Source organism: Tupaia chinensis, unplaced genomic scaffold (assembly GCF_000334495.1).
Source record: "Tupaia chinensis unplaced genomic scaffold, TupChi_1.0 Scaffold000161_1, whole genome shotgun sequence".
NCBI lineage: Eukaryota > Metazoa > Chordata > Mammalia > Scandentia > Tupaiidae > Tupaia > Tupaia belangeri.
The window spans coordinates 4,810,271-4,835,480 of record NW_006159632.1 but is presented as its reverse complement, the minus strand read 5'-3'; the positions used below and the strand labels follow the sequence as shown (position 1 = coordinate 4,835,480).

Genomic DNA, 25,210 nt, shown 5'->3' with positions numbered 1-25,210 from the left:
GGGGACTCTCAGAATTCTAGCTGTGTCGGATCCTTTCATCTCCCTCCCTGTCCACACGTGCCTTGCGAATCGCACTTGAGTGGCATGGGATTCGTGGGAACGTTTTCCTAAGTCTCTTTCTCTCTTCCATGAGCAGGAGGTAGTCCCGCAATGGGCCTTGACACTGCACTCCACCCAGCTTGGCTAGCTCCAGGTGGCAGGCACGTGTGCCGGCATACTCAGGCATGTGGCCCTTCTAGACGGCGTTCCGGCAGCCACAGAATGTCTCGCCCTCCTGCTCCAATCCCTTTGGCCTTCTCTCTGCCTACAAGGAGCTGACCACCCCCACCCCGACACCTCAAGTCAGCAAGCCTCTAAAAGGGGAAGAGACCTTGGACTCTGGAGAGGGGATATTGCTCGAATTATTCCTACACCTCAAAAGTTAATTCCATGCCAAGTCCATGAGGAAAAAGTGCTCTGATAGCTGAAGTGCTGCTTAGTTGATGAGCAGAAATCTTACTTCTACACTTCCTCTTCCGAAACCTTCCTCAGAGACAGCTTGGGGCGAACATAACCAGACCTTGGTCGTAATTACAATTCCACCCTTTCCTGGTGCCTTTCCCTCCCAGGTAAACTTCCGAGGCCAGAAAGTCGAGCTCATCAGAGTCCGGAACCCTTGGGGCCAGGTCGAGTGGAACGGGTCATGGAGCGACAGGTCAGCCCCCAGCCTGCCCCTCTGGCTGGCTCCTGGGCGGATGGGACCTGGGCTGGCCGTGCAGACGTGTGAAGAAGGGGCGGTGTGTCCACATTCCTCTCTGGGCTCTCCTCCAGGGTCCTGTCTTGCTTTTTGGGTGACCTTACTCCTCCCCTTTCAGACCTCTGCCTGCCTTCTGTCCAGCCTGGTTCTCTGGAAAGACCCACACAGACGCTCTTGCTGTCACATAGCTGTGTTTATGTCAAGGGACATGCTCCCTCCCCTGGGGTATTTTGCACGTTTTATAGTCCTGCGATTTGGTGAAAGACGATCTCCAGCCGCTCCAATAAGCCATGCACCCATGCATGTGCGTGTGTGTGCACATGCATGTGTGTATTGGGGAGGGTGGGAGACAATGAGGACATGGGCTGTGGGAATCCCTGAAACTTGTCGAGCCAGACACTTCAGGGTTCTCTGATTGCCACTGACCACTGACTGAGACCTGAGGCCTAGCAGAGACACAGGAAGTGGAATAGGAAACGCACCCACAGCGGGGCAGTTAGCGGTTTCTGTGGCCCCAGTTACAGGGACTTTCACTCCGCCTGTCCTTATACATGCGCAGCCACTAGCAGGCCGCCCAGAGCTGCATATGCCCCTCTGCCATCTGAGTAGCGACTAGCAGGCCGCCCAGAGCTGCATGCGCCCCTCTGCCATCTGAGTAGCCACTAGCAGGCCGCCCAGAGCTGCATGCACCCCTCTGCCACTTGAATAGCCACTAGCAGGCCGCCCAGAGCTGCATATGCCCCTCTGCCATCTGAGTAGCCACTAGCAGGCCACCCAATGCTGCATGCGCCCCTCTGCCACCTTGGCTCCTCCCCATGCTACCCACGATGGTGGGATTCTGGGGAACCCTGAAGCAAACCCAGAGCTTGGTACAGCTGAGCTGAGCTTTGTCTTCAGACCACGCAAGGCCGTCAGGTCACCAAACATGGCAATAGCCGCGGCTTCACTTAGCAGACCCCAGCATGAGGTGGTCACCTTGTTTTGGCCCCAGCGAGACTCCGGCCTGGGCTTCCGCCCTCTCAGAACCTAGCATCCGAGGAGGCAGATGCTGACAGATGGGTGTCCGTGGAGAGGAGAGCGCAGCCTCCCTCTGCTGGCAGAAACGGAAAGAACAGAAACACCAACTTCACCAAGCTGGCCATAGACCTGCCAGTCCCTGGGTTTCCAGGCAGCAGTCTATGAACGAGGGCCCCTCTCCCGCAGACACACAGAGGTGGAACCAGAACGTGCGTTCTGACAGGGAGTCAGGCCCGGGAAGCCACTTGCCATCCTCCCACACAACCCTGGGGGACCTGCAGCTTCCCCACAGCCTGGCACCTGAGAGTGGGGTTCAGGTGTGGCGTGGCCTACAGGCTGATTATCTGGGTGCCAGCCACTTAGAAGGTAACGGCCCCCAAAGTAGAGACAGCCTCTTAGTTCCACCTCCCACCCTGCACGAGCCACTGGAGAGCAGCACCTGCTCATCCTCCATCTGCCTGCAGCCCTCCCCAAGGTCAGGCCAGGACCCCTGGGTGCAGGCGAAGCCCCCACACCGGTTACAAGTTACAGCCCCGCAGCTGGCTGATGGTGCCTACTGTCCTGGGAGGCTGTGGGCTCCCAGAGGCGGTGCCCTTGAAGTCCAGTCCGAGCGGAGCCGGGAGGACGAGGGGTGGTTGCAGCTCCCCAGCACTTCCCTGAGAGCGAGTGCACGGCCTCCCTGGGGCCCCTCATCCTGGACAGGCCCGCCTACCCCAGGAACCCACCTGACCGCAGAGCGAGGTCACCTGGGGATGGCGTTTGTCACACAGGCCCAGCATGGGCAAGTACAGAAATTGTCAGCAGGTAGAACGAAACTGCTCCCCCCGGCCCCTTGGGAGAACTAGGGCAGGTCAAGGCTGCAAGGTGAGGTCTAGCCTCCTGTAATTGCCCGGATAACCTGCAGGGGTGGGTCCAGCGGTCCCAGGGTTCTCCCACAGCCCGTGGAGGTGCCCTCCAACCGGCCCTCACTTGGGGCCGGGGTTCACGAGCCCCTGCGTCCTGGGTACATTCCCAGGGCTCCAAGCAGGACGCATCCTTTAGTCATCGAAAAGCGTGGACTCCTGGGGAGAGGCGCCCTCCTGCCCTCTGCCCCAGCACCCACTTCGTTCATCCCTAGCTCCCCAGAGTGGCAATCGGTTGGCCCCGCGGAGCAGACGCGCCTGAATCACACGGCTCTGGACGACGGGGAATTCTGGTACGCACGTGTCTGTGTGCGTGTTCACATTACCACGTGGCCGGCGTGAGTGTGCTGTGGCCCGTGCGAGGAGCCCTTCCTGCCTCCTTCCCTCCCCATGCCCTTCCTTCTTCCTTCCTCCCATCTCTCCTCACCTTCCTTCTTTCTTCCTCCCATCTCTCCTCACCTTCCTTCTTCCTTCCTCCCATCTCTCCTCACCTTCCTTCTTTCTTCCTCCCATCTCTCCTCACCTTCCTTCTTCCTTCCTCCCATCTCTCCTCACCTTCCTTCTTTCTTTTGCAAATTAAACACATCTGTCTCAAACCCCTCAGATCCACCAGGTCAACAGGAAATTTAACTTCAGTGACATTTTGTTGGGACTCACCCCGGTCTAGGTTGGGAGTTGCAAGCGAGAGCGCCCAGCGCCCAGCCAGCACCTTTCGCCGAGCTCTGTGGTCCGCCTCTGTACAGGGACGTGAAGGCACAGCCTCGCTGCTGCTCACGGCACACTTCCTCCGTGCCCTACTTGGTGACAGGGACCGCCAGAGGCAGCTCCTCACCCCGAGGGCACCAGAAATACAGGCTCTCGTGGGAGGGAAACATGCCCAGCTGGACTGTCCACGGGACCGAGTCTCTACATTTTGGTGTGTCTTTGTCTCCAGCTGACCTGATTTCTTCCTGCTGGGGTCCAGAAGCAGCTGGCCTTCAGCACCGCAGGCCCATGAGTCTGATGTCCAGCCCCAGGCCCTCTCGTGTGCCCAGGCCCTCCCTGCTCGCCTGAGCTCACAAGTCGCCCTGCGACTGGTTTAAATCAAGGAACAGAAGCGTGACCGTGGGCACTGCCGCATGCCCTGACCACAGCCGCAGGGCACCTGCTCTGCCTCCTGTGCTTCTACAGCTGTCCTAGTCACCTGGCTGTGCCAAGGTCCCTGGGCCGGGTCGCTTGGAGCCAGCAGATGGCGTAGTGGTTACATCACTGGGCTACCACACGGCTGCCATGGTTCAAGTCCTGGACCAGGTGGCTTGAAACTCACTCCGGGCTCGTGTGCATGCGTGTGTGCCCAAGATCCCGAGAGGAGAATGGAGGAGAGGGGATTGCCACGTGGCCACCCCCCCTGGGAGTGATTTCTCAATTTCTCTCTCCTTGTCTTTCTCTGTCTCTCTGGCAAGTGTATGTGCCCTATAGCAAAAATCTCTCTAAGACACAAAAGAGAAGACAACCGAAATTTATTTCTCACAGTTCTAGGGGTCACGACCAAGTCCAAGACCAAGACACAGACGCGGTGTCTGGGGGGACCCCCTTCTGGCTCCTCCTTGCCATGTCCTCTCGTGGCCGAGGGCGAGACATCCCCGGGGCCTCCTATGTAAGGGCAGCAGTCCCACGCGAGGTTCTAGGACTCTGGAGGCACAGGCGACAGAGCAGGCTTGGACTGCCGTGAGCTGTGAGAAACTCACGTTGGACATCTGGGGCCTGCTCATTACAGCAGCTGGCTTGCCCGAAGCCACGGGTGCCTTGAAGTGTGAAGCTGCCACGTCCCAATTCCGCACCATCGGCTTAGCAGCTGAGTGTGGGGACGGGCATACTGGGCATTCAGCTTAGGCAGTGGCAAGGTTTTCAGCACCTCTGTTGTCTGCTGCCATGGTCTGAATGTTTGCATGCGAACCCCGATTCATATGCTGCAGCCTCACCCTCAGTGGGATGGTATTAGGAGGTGGGGCTTTTGGGAGGTGATGAGGTCACGGGGGCCCTGCACCATCCCTCCTCATCCCCTAACCTGTTAGTGTCGAGGTGCCCCAGGGCCCACCCAGGGACCCTCTTTGCCATCTACTCCCACTCCATGGGGGGACACTTCTGTTCCCATGACGTAAAGATGACCTTTGCACAGGTAATCCCAGCTCCTGTACCTGCAGGCCCAGGCTTATGGGCTCAGCCGCCTGCTCTGCGTCTTGCTGGCATTCCTAGCGGCCGCCTGGGAGGGGCTCCTGAGTGCCTCGGGAGGGGCTCTGCCCCCACGGCTTCCCGTCTCGTCTCTTCCAGCCGCTCCACTGGCCACGATTCCGTCCCCCTCTCCTGCCCTATCCAAGCCCTCAGCAGACCCACGGGACTTGCCTTCACTGTGGGCTCCAACCTGGCCTCTGCTCGCATTTCCAGGGCTGCCTGCCTGCCTCCTCTCCCACCCGGCGATGGTGCTCGGGTCCTAGCTGGTGGCTCTGCGGTGACCTGATCTCGACACCGCAGCCCGGGGTCCTGGTGCTCTGACAGTGGTTCTGGGTCTTCTAGACCCAAAGCCAGACCCTATGCCCCTGCCCGTGGCTCCCTTTTGTCCTGGCTGAGGCCTTGGGCCAGCCGCCTTGGTCTCTTGATGACCCATGAGCATACCCAGCCCGTCGCCTCAGGACCCTGCCCTGCGTGTCCCCGGGCCTGGGAGCGGCGTCACCCTGAGCCTCAGGCTTCCACACAGTGCTCACCTGGTCAGTGCGGCCTCCCTCACTCCCGTCTAAACAGCACCCGGCCGGCACGCCACGCCTCAGCCTTTTATACTCTGCAGCTCTCACCGTATGCAATCAACCTAGAGTTCACATTTTTTACCTTTATTTTACCTGTGTGTGTGTGTGTGTGTGTGTGTGTGTGCGCGTGCGCGTGCGTGCGTCCTGTCTACCCCCGGTGGGGCCTCCCCGCTCCTGACAGTGCTCATTAGATGAATGAGCGCCTGGGTGGATGACGTCATGGCGTCGCCCTCCTGAGCACCCCGTCTCCTCTGTTGCAGGATGGCTTTCAAGGATTTCAAGGCCCAGTTTGACAAGGTGGAGATCTGCAACCTCACCCCGGACGCTCTGGACGACGGTGCCCTCCACAAGTGGGAGGTGACCATCCATCAGGGAAGCTGGGTGCGGGGCTCCACGGCTGGAGCCTGCCGCAATTTCCTGGGTGTGTAGCCAGCCTGTCACCCTCTGCTGTCCCCAAGAGTCCAGGCCAGTGCTCTAGAGAAATCCTGAAGGTGGATCTAGACAGCAGGACTGCAGGGGTGACTGGGGAAAGAAGGCCGCATGGAGTTAGTGAGGAGTTAGATAAGAACTGCTCAGGGAGACCCCCTTGTACCACTTAGATAGTTTTCTGTTAGACGTAATATAAAATGTGACTCAGGCCAGTTTGGAGACACAGAGGTTTACCACGCTGCATCAGCGGAAAGTCCACAGGCAGCACAGGCACAGCTCTGTCAGGCTCTGGCTCTGTGTTTGTAGGTACCTGCTCAGCCCTGGTCCCTGTTGGACTTCTTCTTCGTCTGGCTCCATAAGCACAGGAGGACTTCCGGCGACCTCCGGGCTTTCTCACACATAGGCCCAGCCAGCACTCCTAGGGACCCTCTGACAAACGTACAAGCATCCCCAACTTCCCTCTAAAGTGCCTTGAGCCAATATTGCATGGAGACTGCGATGGGCTGGCTGGCTTTGTTTGAGGTCTCAGTGGCAGAAGGGACTGGCAGAGGCCGCTCAGCCTTCGTCCTTGGAGCTGGGAGTGGGGGCACCTACTCGTCTGCACGACTGTCAGGCAGGGGCTAGGGAGCAGCCCCAAACCCAAGTCCCGACACACTCCTTTGAAACGCCAGATGGCTAAGATAGGATGAGGTGAACTTCAGCAGACTGTCTTTTAAAAGCTGGATGGAAAGTGGTTCCAAGGAGGTGGGCATGAGAAGGAGGACATTGCATTCTCAAAGCAGGTGGAGAGGAAGTTGCTCTCTCCAGGCTGGGAGGAAATGGTGGAGGTGAACAGGTGTGTGCGCGTGTGTGCATGTGTGTGCGTGTACACACTCGTGCATCCTTTGTGGGTTTTTTTAAGAGAGATTTTTGGTAGAGGGTACATGCACTCACCAGAGAGACAGAGAAAGACAGAGGGACAGAAAGCGAGAAATCACCGCCCAGGGTGGATGGCCCACCACAATCCCTTCTCCTCCACTCTCCTCTCGGGATTCTGGGCATGCACACACACGCGCCCGGCATGAGTTTAAGCCACCAGATCCAAGGCTCAAACCGTGGTCGACTACGTGGGAGTCCAGAGACACAGCTTTATGCCATCTGCTGGGCCCCTTTGTGGATCTTTTCAAGGAAGGGAAATTAATGCAGCTCTTTGAAATGGCAGATACCTTTTGGACCAATCCGCAGATCAAGCTGTCCCTGACCGAGAAAGACGAGGGGCAGGAGGAATGCACTTTCCTCGTAGCCCTGATGCAGAAAGACCGAAGGAAACTCAAGCGATTCGGGGCCAACGTCCTGACCATCGGCTACGCCATTTACCAGGTAGGTGGGGCCCACGCTGCACCCCCGAGGCCACGGTCTGAGCCCGAGTCCTCGGTTCCTCCTCGGTGTCATGCTGGGACCAGTGGCAGCGCCCGATCACGCCCCCGCGCGCCGCGCGCCCCTGCACTGGATCTAGTTGCTTATAGCAACCCCAAATCTGGAAAAGTTTCAAATTAGAAATATGCTTTATGGCAGATTTTGAGCAGTAACAGAATTTCATACAAGGTGCACTAGTGAAACGGTTGGTGTTCGTGTTCCTCCAAACTGTGTGATTAAACGTGGTCTGCATCGTGGACCATTACTCACTTGTTGGAAGTGAGTCATGAGGGCTCCGCACCTAGGAATGGAATTAATGCTCTTGTACAGGAGGCGCCAGAGCACTGCCTGGCTGCCTGGCCCTTCTCTGTTTTCTGCCAGGCGAGGACATAGCTGACCTCCTCCTGAGGATAAAGCGACAGGCGCCATCAGTGAAAGGTGTCTCAGCGCCAGACACTAAGTCTTCCAGCACCTCCATCTTGGACTTTCCTGCCTCCAGAACCATAAGAAACCAATCCCTGCTATTTATAAACCCGGCGTAAGGTGCATTGCTATACCACAGGAACAGAGGAAGGCAGTGAGCAACCACTTTCTATTCCATTTTACTAACTAGTGGGTGATCACTCACACTTTTACCCTCATCGTTACGACCCATGGCATCATACTTACCTTAATGGGATTCGCTTCAACCTCGGCAAAAAACGTGTTTCTGATCCTTTAGACGTGCACATTTTTCAGTAACAAACTTCTCTTCTAACCTACTGCACAAGCGACTTCATTTTTTTTGGGGGGGTGCTATTGGGTGCATGTGCTTGCTAGAGAGACAGAGAGATAGAAAACAAGAAAATAACCCCTAGACTGGATGACTGCGTCACAATCCCTTCTCCTCCACTCTCCTCTCGGGATTCTGGGCATGCACACACACGCGCCCGGCATGAGTTTAAGCCACCAGATCCAAGGCTCAAACCGTGGTCGACTACGTGGGAGTCCAGAGACACAGCTTTATGCCATCTGCTGGGCCCCTTTGTGGATCTTTTCAAGGAAGGGAAATTAATGCAGCTCTTTGAAATGGCAGATACCTTTTGGACCAATCCGCAGATCAAGCTGTCCCTGACCGAGAAAGACGAGGGGCAGGAGGAATGCACTTTCCTCGTAGCCCTGATGCAGAAAGACCGAAGGAAACTCAAGCGATTCGGGGCCAACGTCCTGACCATCGGCTACGCCATTTACCAGGTAGGTGGGGCCCACGCTGCACCCCCGAGGCCACGGTCTGAGCCCGAGTCCTCGGTTCCTCCTCGGTGTCATGCTGGGACCAGTGGCAGCTCCAGATCAGGCCCCCGAGAGCCGCTCGCTCCTTGCAGTGCCCCGACGGAGGCGAGCGCCTGGACAGAGACTTCTTCAGGTTCCACGCCTCCCAGGCCAGGAGCAAAACCTTCATCAACCTGAGGGAAGTCTCCGGCCGCTTCAGGCTGCCCCCCGGGGAGTACGTCCTCATCCCCAGCACCTTCGAGCCTCACCAGGAAGCCGATTTCTGCCTGAGGATCTTTTCAGAGAAGAGAGCTGTTACCCAGTGAGTGCGGGCCCTCCCTTTAGTGACTGATCACACAGAGGCGCGGGGACTCTTGGAGTCCTGACCCCATTCTTCCCACTCATCCCTCCCCACTGTCTACCCCAGGGCCAGCAGGGCGGTGCCCTCTCTCATTGCCAAGCAGGGTCCACTTCCATCTGAGCTTGCTCTCCCTCCGAGCACCCCACTGCTGGGGGAGCAAAGGCCCCCACTGCTGCGGACTCGTTCGGGCAGAGCCTCCCATTTATCAGACCCTATACCAGGAAGCCTCTGGGGCTGGACCCGTGCTTAGGGCTGCCAGCTCGTTTCTGAGCTCGATGAAGAAACTGCACGTTTCAAGAATGATGTGTTCTTTCAGCTCCGCTTTGAATTAACATTGGCCAACGTTGATCTGCCTACCTTTGTCCATTGGGGTCCCAACCCCTAGCTGCGGACGGTGTCCATCCACGGCCTTCCCCTCAGTGCTAACCATGTAGCAGGAGGGGGGACAGCCGCGCCATCACTCCCGTTGCCGCCCGATCCTCGCCTCCTGTGCGGTCCTGACAGCGCTCATTCCCACGCCAGTGCAAGCTGGTTGTGCGATTGTTGCTATAATGCAAAATGGGGGTGCTGAAAATGGGGCGCACAGTGGATGTGGTGCACTTGGGTCACCCCGGGACCATCCCAGCCCATGGAGGGATTGTCTTCCACGAGGCCTGTCCCCCTTGGGCTGGAAGGTTAGGGACAGTGGCTTGTTCACACTCGGCCTTCTGCGGCCTCTTGCTGGCAGAGCTTGGCAAAACTGCTTCGGACCAGTCACTTCTATGGAAGTCCCTCTTACTGCACACTGGCTGTCGGCTGCTCTGAGGCAGAGGACAAATGGTTTAAGGTGTGAGAATGCATTGCTTTCCCCAGTGACGATGCTCTAGGGATTACAGAGAATGCCAAAACCCACTAATTTTGTACGTAAGTTACCCAAGCCCCCACCAAAGGACCCACCCACAGAGCAGGTGAGAGGCTGTGAGCACAGGCCTGCTCTGGGCCTGTCTGGTCAGCGAGGAGGACGGGACTGCTGCTGCGCCTCTCCGAGGCTCCGGTTGCATCTGGTTAGTTACGAAAGGCGTGGCTCTTTCCCCGGGCTACTAGAGACGCAGTACAGTCCTTAGCTGTTTCGCATCCAGCCTCCTCCCAGGTGCCAGTACGAGCTGAGGACGGATAGCCAGTATCTGTTCACACAAAAGCGCCTTTCACAAGGACCGTGCGGACTGGGCTGGCGACTCTCGTGGGTGGCGGGGTGAGAAGGAAGGAGCCTGGCTGTGCCGACCGTTACCTCTATGTGCTGTCCTCTTAGTGGGCAGAGGTCGGAGTCCCTGGCATTTACGGGTGGTCTGTAGGTGGCAAAGTTAACATCACACTCAAGCTCGCCCTGAACCAGACACGTTGATCTGCTGTGATACTGAGCATGAAAACCAGGTTGCACTGGACTCCCACATAGCCGACCACAGTTCGAGTCCTGGACCAGCGGCTTGATAATCACATCAAGCTCTTGTAGGTGTGTGCCCAGAATCCCAAGAGGAGAATGGTGGGAGAGGGGATTGCAGCATGGCTATTCCCCTGGGGGCGGGGGGGGTGACTTCTCCTTTCTCTGTTTCTCTCTCTCTCTCTCTCTCTCTCTCCAATGACTGTATGTGCCCTAGGCCCAAAACAAAACAAGACAAAACTACCAGCTCTACACAGAAGGTCTGTGTAGAGCACTCTGATTCGGCTCTCAGAGAATGTCCTGATCAGACAGAAGTTCTGGAGGACTGTGTTGTGCCCAGGGGATGAGGAGGGAAGGTGGGACCACCCCGGTGCCATCTTCTTATTTTTTTAAGAGAGATTTTTGCTATAGGGCATGTATGCTCGATGGAGAGACAGAGAGCAAGAGATCACCCCTAGGAAGGATGGCCATACCACTACCCCTTCTCCCCCATTATCCTCTTGAGATCTTGGGCATGCACACACATGCACCCGGTGTGAGTTTTAAGGTACTGGGTACAGGACTCAAACTGCAGGCAACTGCGTGGGAGTTTAGTGATGTAAGCATTATGCCATCTGCTGGTCCAGTCCTTGTGCAATCTTAAAGAGTGTTTATTTGTATTGCCTTTGAGGTTTTTATTCCTTTTTTTTTTTTTTGGAAGACCTGTAGGTTTTAATCCATAAGGTTGGATTCTTCCAAATATTCTTAGCATCAACAAAAGTAGAAACCTGCTCACCCTTTAGTATTACTGCTAGCCAAACACTGCGGGGTCTCCCAATTATGTGAGTAGCAAAATAAACATTTGCATCCTTTTTCCTCTTTCCCCCAAACATAAGCACACAGTCCCTCCCACCTCACTGCGGAATAAGGGACTTAGGTCTATGGGAAGGTCAAAAAGTCAGCCACAGCTTCAGGGGTACAGCTCTGGGTTCTAAACTTGCTCTGTAACTTTTTTAAGAGAAGTTTTTGCTATAGGGCATGTGTGCTTGCTGGAGAGACAGAGAGACAGAAAGCGAGAAATCGTCCCCCCAGAGGGGATGGCCACACTGCAATCCCTTCTCCTCCATTCTCCTCTCGGGATTCAGGGCATGCCGGCACATGCACCCGGCGTGAGTTTGAAGCTGCTGAGTCTGGGACTCAAACCATGGTCGACTGCGTGGGAGCTCAGTATCCATTACGCCCTCTGCTGGTCCCAGTCTGTGATCTTTTAAAATCCTACCTTCTCACCTCTACCAGTGACTAACCCTCCACAGGCTGCATGCCCAGCCTCCCACTCGCGTGCCTCCCGCATCGGTAAGCAGCAAGCATGCAGGGAGGCTGCTGCTTCTGGTCCTGGTGCTGCAGCACCACGTCACGACAGTGCATGACAGTCGCAGGCCTTGTTACGGCACGTCAGGGAGGGCGTGGCTCCGTTACTGTCTTTGTCTTCTCTATATCCGGAGTTCACGGGTTCCCCTTGGGCAGTGATTCTCCCTGTCGCCCTCTAACTGCTCACTGGGCAGGGTTTGCATGACTGCGTTTGGACGTCACATGTGGGGTTCCGCAGCCCCGGAAATGTAAATGCACAGAGCGGGCTGGTGTCAGCGGGACAGACACTCCCCCCAGCTCTGGACCCACTAGTTCTGAGACCCAGTGAGAAGGAAGTCGACACCTGAGCAGCGTGTCTTCTGCCCTTCCAGGGACATGGACGGAAGTGTGGACATTGACCTTCCTGAGGTGAGTCTTCCGATGCTGCTGTGGAGGATGGGGCTCCACTGATGGCTCTGGAACCTTCCTCCCGGCCACAATGTTATTTAAAACCCTAAAGCTCAGAGCATTGTTACTCGCCATCAGGTAAGCACCTGTGATTCTCGCTTCCTGGAGATCGAGGTCTGTGCCTCCCAGCCCCCACTCCATTAGGACCCTACGTGGGAGCGAGGTCGGCGCTGGGTGTCCAGGCCTGTTCGATGCCATCTTTCTCTGCTGTCCACTCCACCTGAGAGGGGCTGGGACACCTTTCAAATGCATTTTATGTAAGACCGATAATCAGTAAGAAGAACACACAAGAGGCGTATTCTCTGACTGTGGACTTGGGAAAACAGGACTTCTCCCTTACACTGTGTGTGCGTGCCGGGCAAGAGAGGAAGCTGGGATTGTTCTGCTCCAAGGGCCGCGGGCATTCAGAGGTGCTGGGATTGGCTGGCAGCGTGTGTGCAGGGGCAGCAGCAACCTGCTTTCAGGAGGGCACTTGCTTGGCTGCCCACTCTGGTTGCAGTTTATTAATGGCACCAAAACCAAACTCCTGCTGAGCGCTTTGCCCGCCCCAGGCCCTGTGCTTGCAGCTGGAAACAGACTCCAGCACTGGGAGACCTTAGCATCCATCAGAACAGATGCTGAGCCAGGCAGCCCACCGGGACAGTGAGTCCAAGCAGGAAGGGCAGGGAGTATGCTCACTGGTGCTGGCTCCCTTGCTTGGGGGTCTGTTAGCCTTCTTGGCTCCACTACAAAGCAGGAGGCCTGTGGGGTGTGGTGATAACGTGCCCCTCCTGACTGCTCCTGTGGCCAGGAGGCCTCACAAGGGATCAGGCTGCTGTTCCCCATGGACGGCAGTGGTGGTGGTAGCCCAAGCCGCTTCAAGAGGGCTGGAAACTCTCACTGCTGTCCTGCTATTAGGCAAGTTTCTTTTTAATTGTTAGAAGGCACGTGCCCTCATCAGAGAGAAACTGAGAGCAGAAGAAAGCCGGCAGCCCTTGGGGTGGTCACGCTGCAATCCCTTCTCCCCCATTTCTCCACCTTGTCGGGGTTCTGGCACACATATGAACACATGCACCTGGCATGGTTTTCAAGGCAGTGGGGCTGATATTTGAATCACATTTGGCCACTTGGGACCCAGCGTTCTCAACCTCTAGGCTGTGGGGTCGGCTCTGTAGTCGTGTTTTGTTTGTGTTGCTTTTTGGTGAGTCCTTTTATGCACGCTCCTTTGGTGGTTTTCTAGCCTACAAAACCGTCTCCACCAAGCGAAGAGACAGAGGAATTTTTCAGTTCCGGGCCCTGTTTGAGCGGATTGCTGGAGAGGTAGGCACACTGTGCTGTAGTCTTCTCACTGGGCTCAGAGCTGAAGCCGGGCTCCCCAGTGGAGGGGCTAGTCGTGGGGTTTGCCGCAGCCCAAGACATGGGGACTTATTGCAAGTGAGGCCAGCCCTGGTCATTTGAGGCCCAAGATCTCCTTGAGCACACAGCTTTTAACACCAGCCTGCCATAGTCGACAAAGCAGAGGTGCTTGGAACCTGCCCAGACGCCTTGTTTAGGGAGCTAGAGAGCTTGGAAAAGGAGGCCGGGCTGAGCTCTGCCCAGAGTCCCTGCGTTAGAATGGTCTCTGGTCTGGCCGAAGGGAGGCGATCACGGGGCCACACTAAATTCTAATGCCTTGCTGTCTCCCACGCTCTGTCCCTGGTCTTCCACCCCATCCCAGCCCTCTCTCCTGCTTAGTTTCCTTCTTGGGGGGAATCCCAGCACTCCGGGGGACCTGGGTGGAGCCTCGCACAGCTCCAAAGCTTTCCTCCTCCTAATGAGGATGGAAGGGGGGCTCCTCCTCTTGGTGAAGATTGCGGGGGGGTTCCTCCTAGAAACTGCCCATTGGGGGTCCCTTGAACCCTCCCCACTGGTAGCCAGAAAAATGTGAGCCTGGGGAAGTAGCTCATGGCAAGGTGCAAACAACAGCGTTGGCTTTCTGTTTCCTGGACAGGGTTTCTGAATTGGGAAAGAGGCTGGGGGCAGTAGAGGCTGGTACCTGAACCTAGGGGATGAGTCTCTGACAGTGGCATTTCGGGTACTGCCACAAACAGGGGACCACAGACTGGGAGGCAGAAAAGTGAGGACTCCTGTGCCTTTGCTTAAACCACATCGGAGAGAGAGGCACCTCTCCTTCTCAGCCCTGGGCAGGCAGATCATGGTGAGGGACAGGAGACAGGGTCAAAGCTCAGCCTCAGGACCACCCAGAGGGTGCTGGGAGTGCTGGTCGAACCCGGCGTGCCCTGCTCTGGGACAGGGACCAAACTGCCAGGAATGCAGATTCACGGTCTGGGAGGGAAGGGGTGAATGTTGCAGGAGATTCTTGCAACCTTTCTTTTCTTTTTAAAACATTGATTGATGATTGATTGATGGTTGATTGATTGATTGTGGCTTCCAAGCCACTGGGTCCAGGACTCGAACCATGAAGCTGGCCATGTGGGAAACCACCATGCCACTTCCTGCCCCTTGCTCAACTGTTCTTAAAAGCACAAGAGCAGGTCTAGAGCAGAGCTCAGACCACTCAGTTCCCACTCTGCTTTTCTTCTGATCAGCTGGACGTCACCTCCCTTTCCTCCACGGATCCACAGGGCTAGATCAGTGCCTCCCTAGCAGGTCAAACATTCGAAGCCCCTGCTTCCCAGGCCCAGAAGCAGCAGGGGCTGGACTCGGGCAGGCATGTGTCAAATGACTCCCCAGGTAGTCGTGTTCCAAAACCCTGGACGAAATTAGCCCAGTACAGTGCTACTCAAAGTTTCTGCATTTAAAAATCATGCAAGGGGTCAGCAGGTGGTGTGGTGGTTAAGGGCGCTGGACTCCCACATGGCTGACCATGGCTCAAGTCCTGAACCTGGCAGTTTGCCTTCTCACTTTCTTTCTCTCTCTCTCTCTCTTTCTTTCTCTCTCTCTCTCGTCAAATTTAAATAAATAAATAAATAAATAAATAAACAAATAAATAAATATATAAATAAATAAATATATAAATAAAATCTTTAAAAAAAAAATCAGCCAAGCACCCAGAAAACAGTTTCTCCTCCGGAGATCTGGGTAAGCCTGAGGCTGCATTTCTAAGAAGCTTCTAGTGCTGTGGACACTGAGATGATAAAATTCAGCCCTAGGGTTTAAAAATAATCAGTGAGCCACTTCCAGGTCCGACCTGAGTGATCTCCAGGGTAAGCCTCAGATGCAAGAATTGCTCTGTAGAGGCTTTGGAGATTCAGAACAATTTTCTCAAACTCACTCTAGCATTTGAAGAGTTTTACAAACAATCTGGGGAGTTTTACAAACAATTCCACTTCTTATACTCAGGGAAGGTGGGCAAGAACACCTTGCCCAGTCTTCTGGAACCCTCTCCTGAGTTGAATGGGCCACTCCTGAGTTGTGTTGTGTTGGGTTGTGTTGGGTCAAACTGGGTTGAGTTGGGTTGTGTTAGGTTGAGTTGGGCTGGGCTGGAACTGTCCTGGGTTGAGTTGGGTTGAGTTGGGTTAAGTTGGGTTGTGTTGGGTTGAGTTGGGTTGGGCTGGGCCTTCCTGAGTTGTGTTGGATTGAGTTGGGTTGTGTTGGGTTGAGTTGAGTTGGGCTCTGCCTGTCCAGGATTCTGTTATGTTGGGCTAGGCCTTCCTGGGTTATGTTGGATTGACTTAGGTTGGGCTGGGCTTGTCTTGGGTTGTGTTGGGTTGCGTTGGGTTGTATTAGGTTGAGTTGGATTGGGCTGGGCCTTACTGGGTTGTGTTGGATTGAGTTGGGTTGGGCAGGGCCTGTCCTGGATTGGGCTGGGCTGGGCTGGGGCCTCCCTGAGAAGCAAGTTGGGCTGCAGCTGCATAGGAAGTGGGCACATCTGCCTGCAGCAGGCTCCTGAGGGCCATGCTATCACTAGAGCCAAATCAAGCTTGGAACTGATAGAGACTCTAACCATGAAGGTGTTCAGGCCGTGAAGAGCAATTGTCTCACTTCGACAGGACATGGAGGTGACCGCAGAGGAACTGAAATACGTTCTCAATGCAGTGCTGCAAAAGAGTGAGTACTGCTCCTCTGGGGAGCCAGGATTCCTATGGAGGGGCCCATGACCCACTGCCTGGAACCCCTCTACTCCTTCAGGTGCTGGCTCTGCAGAGCCACAGATCTGCCTCCCAGGGCTGGCTGATAGCTGACTTTAAACACAGCTATCATCATTTAATTTCTGACTATAAAAATGATGTAGGTTTATGGTAGAAAATTCTTTTAAAAACACAGAAAAGCCTAATGGCAAAGATAGCAATCGCAATCATCTCACCAGCCATGAATAATCACTGCTACTGTGTGCATGTCCATGTATATATGTACCTATGTAGGACTGTGTCTGTGTGTACGGAACGTATTTCAGAACATTGTCATCTCACTCCAAAAAGAAACCCTGCACCCGTTAGCAGCACCTCAGGCTCAGGAAACCTCTAATCTAGATTTACCTACCCTGGACATTTCATTCAAAGGACTCATATGCTCTGTGGCCTTTTTGACCAGCTTCTTTCACTTAGTCATGTGCTTTCAAGGTTCGCCCACGTTCTAGCATGCATTGGTATCTCATTCCTCGCTATAGCCAAATAGCACTCTGGTACGGCCAGTCACGCATTGTTAATTCGCTTGTCCATCAATGGACATGTGGGTTGTTGCTGGTTTGAGGCTATCGCGAGCCACACTGCCGTGAACATTTAAGTACGAGCGTGGGGTAGACCCATGTGTTTGTTTCTCTTGGGTATGTAAAGAGAATTATTGGGTCATGTGGTAACTGGTTAGTGTTTAAAAAAACTACTCAACCGCCCAAAGTGTCTATGTTACATTTATACTCATTCAAATTTTTCCAAAAATTGTAAGACCTGCCTTTAAATAACTTGCACGAACACGTCTGCAGGTCATGAAATATGCTTCAAAAACACGACTCCAGAGGAATGTGTAATATTGTATTTCATCTCATGGGCATACCCTAACTTATTAACCATACCTTCTGTTGGTCATTTACATTATTTCTAAAAGTGTGCAATTATAAATAACTTGATGATAAAATCTTCATATGTAATTCTTTGCTTGGGATTCTTTTTTTTACAACTTATTTATTTAATTTTATTTATTATTACTATCATTTGTTTTAATTTGTTATAAGGCACATGCACTCACCAGAGAGAGACAGGGAGGGGGAGGGAGAGAGAGAGGAGGTAAGAGAGCAACTTGCCAGGTCTGAGACTTGAACCAAAGATCTGGGAGTCCAGTGCTTTAACCACCATGCCACCTGCTGTTCCTGTTTGGGATTCTTAAAACTAGGATAAATGGATGAAGAAGTATTCCCATTTTGAAGGTGTTTTTCACATTTTGCAAATTTTTCTTCTGCAAGGCCTAGCTGGCACCCCCCTCACCACGTCGTGAGAGAAGTCTGGCCACTGCCAGCCGGCCAGCGTGCTGTCTGCAGGTGAGGGGGCAGGTTGTTTCTTATCGGGGGTCAACAAACTCAGCTTTCATGTGTGATTTCAGAAAAGGACATCAAATTCAAGAAGCTAAGCCTGAGCTCCTGTAAAAACATCATTTCTCTAATGGACGTATCTTTCCAAACGCTTGTGGGGGGACAGATGCTGGAGCTCAGCGATTCCAGGAGAGTCCAGGAGAGCGGTTTTCTGCAGTGCAAACCTTCTGAGACAGGACCCTTACCCAGCACAGCAGTCTTCTTCACGGAAAATAAGCCAAACCAGGGGACCCCTGGCACTAGAATTGAGTCAGGATCGACAGTGGGGGAATGTCTTGGGGGGATTAAGGATCTCATTGCCACTTCAGGGTCCCTTGGGGAGCTACCTCCATCTCAACCCTGCCCATTGACCTTCTGCCCGAGGTCCCAGGCCGGGGTCCCGCGCAGAGCCTCCTGCTGGAGCATCACTCTTGTCTCCTTAACCCACGCGACCAGACCAGTGGCAATGGGAAGCTGGAGCTGGACGAGTTCAAAGTGTTCTGGACCAAGTTGAAGGAGTGGATTGTACGGAACCCGGGCAGGCTCGGCCTTGGCATCTCGCCTAGGGCACAGGGGATTTTTGTGTCCTTGGGTTTTTTTTAAAGTTTTTTGCCATAGGGCATATGCATTCACCAGGGAGAGATAAGGAGAGGGAGAGAAATCACCCTCCTACACAAGGGGTGGCCACACCGCAATCCCTTCTCCTCCATTCTCCTCTTGGAATTTTGGGCACATGCACACACAACCAGCATGATTTTCAAGCCACCAGGTCCGGTACTTGAACCATGGTTGGTCATGTGGGAGTTCAGTGCCTTAACCATTAACCACCATGCCACCTGCCTCCCCTCCACTCTCCCCACTCCCTGATAGAGGAAATTTTTCTTTCTTTCTCTTTCTTTCTTTCTTTTCCTTTATTTCTTTCTCTTTTGTTCTCCTTTCTCTTTCTTTCTCTCTTGAGAGATATTTTTGCTATAGGGTGTGTGCGCTCATCAGAGAGACAGAAAGTGAGAAATCACTCTCCGGGGGGATGGCCACGCCACAATCCCTTCTCCTCCATTCTCCTCTTGGAATTTTGGGCACACACACACACACAGAGCATGATTTTCAAGCCACCAGGTCCAGTATTTGAACCATGGTTGGTCATGTGGGAGTTCAGCACCTTAACCACCACGCCACCTGCTGCCCTTCCACTCCCACCTCCTGGCAAAGGACATCTTTCTTTCTTTTATTCTTTCTTCTTTTTTTCTTCCTTCCTTTCTTTTCTCTCTTCCTTCCTTCTTTCCTTTCTTTCTTTCTTTTTAGAGAGAGATTTTTGCTCTACGGTGTATGTGCTCACCAAAGAGACAGAAAGTGAGAAATCACTCCCCCGGGGGGCATGGTCACACCACAATCCCTTCTCTTCTATTTCCCTCTCAGAATTTTGGGCACACACACACACACACACACACAGCGTGAGTTTTAAGCTGCGGGGTCCGGGACTCGAACCGCAATCAACTACGTGGGAATTCAGAGACGAGAGGACTTTAAAAGGCTCAGCTCTCAGGAAAGTGGGGAGGGGAAGGCATCGCAATGCAGTTTGGAAACTTAGACGAAAAGAGTCCTACTCCTTCTTGGAGGGCCAGGCCACCCACTGCCCTCATGGCCCCTGGGAGGGATTGCTACCTGCCTAGCTTTCACCAGCACTGCACCCCATGTCACCCCAGTGCCTCTGCTCTCCTCCCCAGAATCTTTTCCGTCAGTTCGATGCTGACAAATCGGGCACCATGTCCTCCTACGAGCTGCGGACAGCACTGAAAGCCGCAGGTAAGGAAACCGCTGGCTCCCGTGGGTGGTCGCTCACTCTCCAGCCCAGCGGGAGCAGTTCTCCCCACTGCCCAGTAGGTGGGTCTTGGAGCTGAGGTGATGTTTCTCGGGGCCACAGCCCTCTGAGTGGCAGGGTCAGTCCTCTGTTCCAGAACCCGCTTGCACAGAGTTCAGATTCGACCCCTGTGGACATTGGAGAGGGTCTTTAAAGTGTACCCAGGAGAAGGAGCCTGGCTGTCCCCGAGGGGACTTAGCCTTGGCCAAGTTTTCTGGCCCAGTGGAGTCATACATGACTCTTTGGTGGCAGGTGAACCTTAACTTCTGCTTTCAGACGGTGGTTGTCATGGATGAGGTGGGGCACACGTGTGCTCGCGTTTGGGGAGCTTCCCCATCCCTCGGCCACCTGCAGCCCTGTCCCTGGCTTTGCAGCAGCAAACCGAATCCAAAGTGACAATGCATCTGTAGCTTACACTGCTCGCCCTCATGCGGCATGGCCCCGGGAGGCGTCTCTGCCGAGCCAGTGTGAGCCCCTGAGCCTCAGTGTTCAGGGCACCTGGCTGTGGCTTGGGTGGGCACCCTGCAGCCCAACCTTGTACAAGGCTGACTCAGGCCTCATAAACAGCTTTGTAGATGAAGGGCTGGAAGCTTACAATGTGGCTCCTTCCCCGGGAGGCCAGTCATCCAGAGACAGTTCTATCTCCCTGGTGTGATAAAGGGGCAGGGTGTGCTGTCAGGGCTGTCTCGGGTCTGATATGACAGGGAAATAAAATGTATCATAATGCAAGAAGGGCACCTGGTTTTCTTAGATGCTAGGACCCTGTTTTCTGGGCAGGAGAGACTGAGTGGGGGACACAGAGAGCCCATCAGAGAGGGCATGGCTGAGCCTTTCCTAACCCCACGTGGTATGGGGGGACTACCCCACCCTGCTCTTGCCGCCCCATCATGGGCAGGCGCCAGGATGCTGGGCTAGCCAGCAGCCAGGTCCCTGTGCACCTAGACACGACTTGGCCTCTGACTTGCCTCCTCCCACGGTTGAAATTGGGACGGACACAGGACTTGGGGAGCTCCCGACAACCCTGTGGACACTTCCTGGAAGTGAGCATGCAGGCATGAAAGAAAGGGCAAGACAGGGACCAGCAGTTAGAGTAATGCTATGTCGCTGGACTCCCATGTAGTCAACCGCAATTCAAGTCCTGGACCCGGTGGCTTAAACTCACGCTGGGCGCATGTGCGTGCGTGCCCAAGATCCCGAGAGGAGAATGGAAGAGAAGAGACTGTGGCGTGGCCATCCCCCCGGGGGGTGATTTCTCGCTTTCTGTCTCTCTGTCTCTCTCTCTCTGGCAAGCGCATGCAGCCTATAGCAAAAACCTCTCAAAAAAAAAAAAAAAACTCTTAAAAAAAAAAAAGAAAGAAAAGAAAGAAGAAAGAAAGAAAGAAAACGAAAGGGCAAGACAAAGTTGCCTTTAAGGGCATCGAGTGGAAATCGAAGCACTAAACAGTGGATCTAGAAGGAGCTTGCCTCGGCTGAACCCTCGCTTGGCAGACGCGGAGACTGCCTGAGGAAGTGCAGCCACTCGGCCCCAGCTGCAGCAGCACCAGGCCCCACCCAGGCCTTGGGGTTCTCGTGCGTGGGTGGGCATGGGCCCTTGGCACAGAGTCGCTCACGAGAAAGCCATCCCCTCCAAGAAGCCTTTCCAGCACCCCCAGTGTCCTTGGGCTAAGACACCCTTGGAAACTGTGCCCGTCAGTGCCACGGCGGGAACTCCCACAGCCAGCAGGACCCAGGGCAGGACGTGAGCTCAGAGACTGAGGTGCCAAAGGGACGTGGGGCTCAGATTCTCCAAGGTTAAGTTCCCACAGACAAAGCTTCTCGAAGTCGGGGATGTTGGCATCAAAACCCAGACCTGAACTCATCAACTCAGAAGCCACTGGGTTCAGAGGGGGCCTCTGGGAGTCCCCAGCCCCCACCCCAGTACAGCTGCAGGCTGTCCCGCTGCACCCTGACCCAGGGCAGGGCCGCAGTGTCTGGAACTCATTCTGAGTCCCCTTTTATCAGTTCTCCTTGGGCGGGCGGGGGCTCCCGGAGGCGCGCACTCCCCCGGTGGCTCTGCCTGTGCCCTGTGTCCTCGTTCCCCGCAGGCTTCCAGCTGGGCAGTCACCTGCTGCAGCTCGTTGTCCTCAGGTATGCCGACGAGGGGCTGCAGCTGGACTTCGACGACTTCCTCTGCTGGGGGGGGGAGGGGGGGAGCCGTAAGTGTCCTGCTGGGCTGCGTGTCCTCGGCCCGGGGAGGGCCATCTTGTCATTCCACCTGCCCTTCAGACAGACCCGAGAGGCCTCGTGTGGCCTGTGTGGACAGGGGGCCGTGTGGTCAGCCAATGGCAGACTGTGCATCTGCTCGGCCAGGCTTTCCTTGGTGTGGCTGACTTCAGGTCAGATCCCGTCAGTGCATGTGAGTCCGAAGCCGCCCCTGTCCCTCCCCTCTCTCCCCTGGGAGCCCTAGATGTTGATCCAGTTCTCTGAAGCAGCGACTGTCACTCTGAAACCAGACGCGATTCTGTGGGGGCGCTCCAGAGCGCGCAGGGCAGTGGGAAGGTGAGGCTGAAGTGGTCCAGGGCTGTGACTGGCTCCCCGAAGCTGCGAGAGCTCCTCACCTGTGCGGGTGCCCCCCGAGCACCCGAGGGCACCCCATGCCTGGTTTAGTGCCCCACTATCTCCATCTTGAAAGCTGAACGAGAGACCCTGCAGCCCCAGTTTGCAGCGTGTCCCACAAACCAGGTGTCTGGCTCGCTGGGCACTTTCTGAAATACGCTTACGAGGTAATCTCAAGGCTCTTGGTGATGAAAGGCGGGGCTTGTGGTCCACAGCTACATGGTGCAACAGCTCCCTCTACTTCCTTGGTGACGACACTGTGATCACTTGCTTAAAAGACGCCTTCATCCCCTGTGGGCACCAGGACAGCTGTACTCACCTCAGTGACCAACAGGTGGCAAGAGGTTCAGGCGAAGCAAGCAGGTTCTAAGGTCCTGTGTGTCAAAGAGGAGGCTGGGCTTTCTCAGGGGCAGCAGTAGCTTGTGAGGTGTGCATCCTAGAAAGACCCTCCCTAGAAGATAATAACGTATTAGAATCGCTGAGCCGTCAGAGCTGAGCCGGAATAATGAGTCTCTTCCCTCAGCTTCTAAATCTCCCCAAGACTCCTCCTTCCCAGTGTGGCTTTATCATGGAGGGCTTTTAGGAAGAAGAACGTTCATTCTTAACACCATCTGCTCTGGGACCCTCATGTTAGACTCCCCTGGAGAAGCTTTCAAACTACTTTTTTCAAGACTTATGTATTTATTTAATTCCATTTGTTATTACTATTTTTTTAATAGTTGACCAGAGAGAAAGAGAAAGGGAAAGGGAGAATGTAAGCCTCCAGCTCCGGGACTCAAACTGCAGTCGACCATGTGAGAATCCAGCACCTTTAACCACCACGCCACCTGACATTCCCCCCTTTTTTGTAAGAGATTTTTGCTATAAGGTGCATATTCTTGCCAGAGAGACAGAGGGAGACATAGAGACAGAAAGTGAAAAATCACCATCAGGGGGGATGGCCACATCACAATCCCTTCTCTGCTCTCCTCCTGGGCTCTTGAGCACACACACACATGTGCCTGGTGTGAGTTTCAAGCCACCAGGTCTGGGATTCGAACCACAGTTGATTACAGGGGAGTCCCATGACATGACCATTATGCCATGTGCTGGTCCTGAATCTTTTGAACTACTAAGGCTGGAGCTTTACCCAGTATTACTTTAACTTTATAATATATGCAGTTTCAATCATCCTTTTAAATGTAAGTAATAATAAAGGGCTCCCCCTGACAGGCCCTGCGCTTCTCACCACAACCCCGGGGGAGCTTAGACCAACTAACAGAACATTGGGCAGCAGCTGGCTTCAGGGTCCTGGTTCCAGCCTTGGCAATTAGCATCCTGTGAATTTTTTCCCCTACATTTCTTCAGTGTGCACATTTCCCCCTAGTTCATTTAATCGCAGATCTCAGAAGTTCTATCCTCTCCGCTGTGAGTATCTGGAGTAGATGGACTTGTTTTGAGCATGGCTGGCATGCCCTCCGCACACCTAATGAAATTCTCAGTGAGCCCTCCATACCACCCACCGCCCAGTGCCTCCTGGAGCTCCCCGGAGGCTTTTACAGCAGTCTGATTGACTCGGAGGCCAAACTGAGGCCACTCACTACGTTTTACTGTGGAGTCCCATTTGTTTCGTTTCTCTCATCTGTGACAGTCCTTTTCTTTATGTTGTTCAAGCTCCTAGGTGGTTGTCTTGTGAGGCCAGGGCTGATAGGCTCAACCTTTTCTTAAGGGAGAAGACTGAAGCTAGAGAGGAAAGTGACTTTCTTGGGTGACGCTGTGCAGTGGACCCTGCGTGAGCTCAGTGTTGATTCACTGGGCTCTCCTACCACATGAGAGTACTCAGGGCCCCTTTCCACAGGGACTCAAGAAAGACTGAATTTCTTTCAGCCTCATGGCAACCTTATGTGCATGTGCTTTTTCTCTGGGGTCCCTGGATTTCCAGGGATCAGAATGTCTTGGACATGGGGGCTGGTGGGCTGGCCAGTAGGTCTATTGTAGATGACAGCACTAGCTGCCCCTGTATTGAAAATGGGGTCAGGAGGCTTCCGTCTTGCTCCCTCACCTCCTATCTTATCCTGTTTGAAGGCCACAGGGCAAATAACTTGCATTGTGCTGCGTTTGTGCACTTGTTATATAATTATGACTTTGCTGTTTATACCATTACAATGCACATGTGCATGTGTTTGGCTTTAGGAATGAGCCACTATTGTCTGCAGCCCCTTTTAGAGAAAGGAGCACCTGGTCAGCTGTGCTGCACTGCTCGGCCAGCTAGCTCTCCTTAGCTCTGTCTTGGTTCAGGCTGGTGAGCCCTGATGGCCTTGGCTTGGCTCAGTCTCACACACCATGAGCTCTGAGAAGGAAAAAGCACTCTGTGAGTGTTCTCCACACAAACACAAGCTCCAAGAGGGAAGAAGTGCTTGTGAGTGCTGCTATGGGCTCTGTGAGCCTACTAAGAGCTCTGTGAGCTCACTAAAGTCAGTCAATAAACAACATGACATCAGTGCCTTGCATCTTTTCCCAACTTTTTTCATCTGTTTGACTCACCCTTCAGAGGAGGAACAATAAACAAAATAGCCCCACCTAAGGCCACCATCTTGCTGCAAGGACTGAGGTAGTTCCTGTCAGAATGAGAGTAACCCCCTCATTCTGAGTCCCACCTACCACTCCAGAAAATCCCTGTTACCCCCCAGATGGATCAGCTCCCTCCCAGGTCTCCTGAACACCCTCAGTCACTGGGCAAGGATAAGGCCTGCTGAAGGAGAATCTCAGCAATGACACCTTTCTGTGTCTCTCCTATCAGGGGTGTTCCAGGCTCTCAGAATGAAGAATAAGGAGTTCATTCAACTCAACATAAATGAGGTATGGCAAGGACAGGGCTTCTGCCCAGGGACCTGCCAGGGTCAGCAGAGTCCAGGCTCCATAAATAGTTGCTGAATGAGTGATTTCATGGGAGGGTTAACCTTTAGCTAATGTTTTGAATGTACTATTCATTTAGAAATCAGCTTAATCGTTATGATAATCCTGAGTCCCAAGAGTGTGCCCATTTTGCAAAGGTAGAAACTGAGGTGTAGACAGAGTAATCACCTTGATTGAGTGAGCAGACTGCATGCTGGACCTTCCTCCCATCGCTAGGGCTCCCTGCCTGTCTGCTTCTTGCTTTCAATTTGTCCCTCCCCCCCCCCCCCCCCCCCGTGCCCCATGTGGGTCCCCACACTGG

At 54.2% G+C, this 25,210-nt stretch overlaps 1 protein-coding gene across 1 annotated transcript in view; it reads left to right on the top strand.

Moving 5' to 3' along the window:
* The window catches only part of CAPN9 (calpain 9), a 44,642-nt gene that overhangs the window by 16,530 nt on the left and 2,902 nt on the right, over positions 1–25,210 (top strand). Inside the window, 14 exon segments of the mRNA XM_006146008.1 lie at positions 609–694; positions 2,871–2,948; positions 5,696–5,856; positions 7,066–7,223; positions 8,621–8,829; positions 12,004–12,040; positions 13,299–13,335; positions 13,338–13,378; positions 16,051–16,108; positions 17,594–17,658; positions 18,018–18,086; positions 19,286–19,364; positions 21,504–21,614; positions 24,794–24,852. Coding sequence (XP_006146070.1) covers positions 609–694; positions 2,871–2,948; positions 5,696–5,856; positions 7,066–7,223; positions 8,621–8,829; positions 12,004–12,040; positions 13,299–13,335; positions 13,338–13,378; positions 16,051–16,108; positions 17,594–17,658; positions 18,018–18,086; positions 19,286–19,364; positions 21,504–21,614; positions 24,794–24,852 — 1,248 coding nt within the window.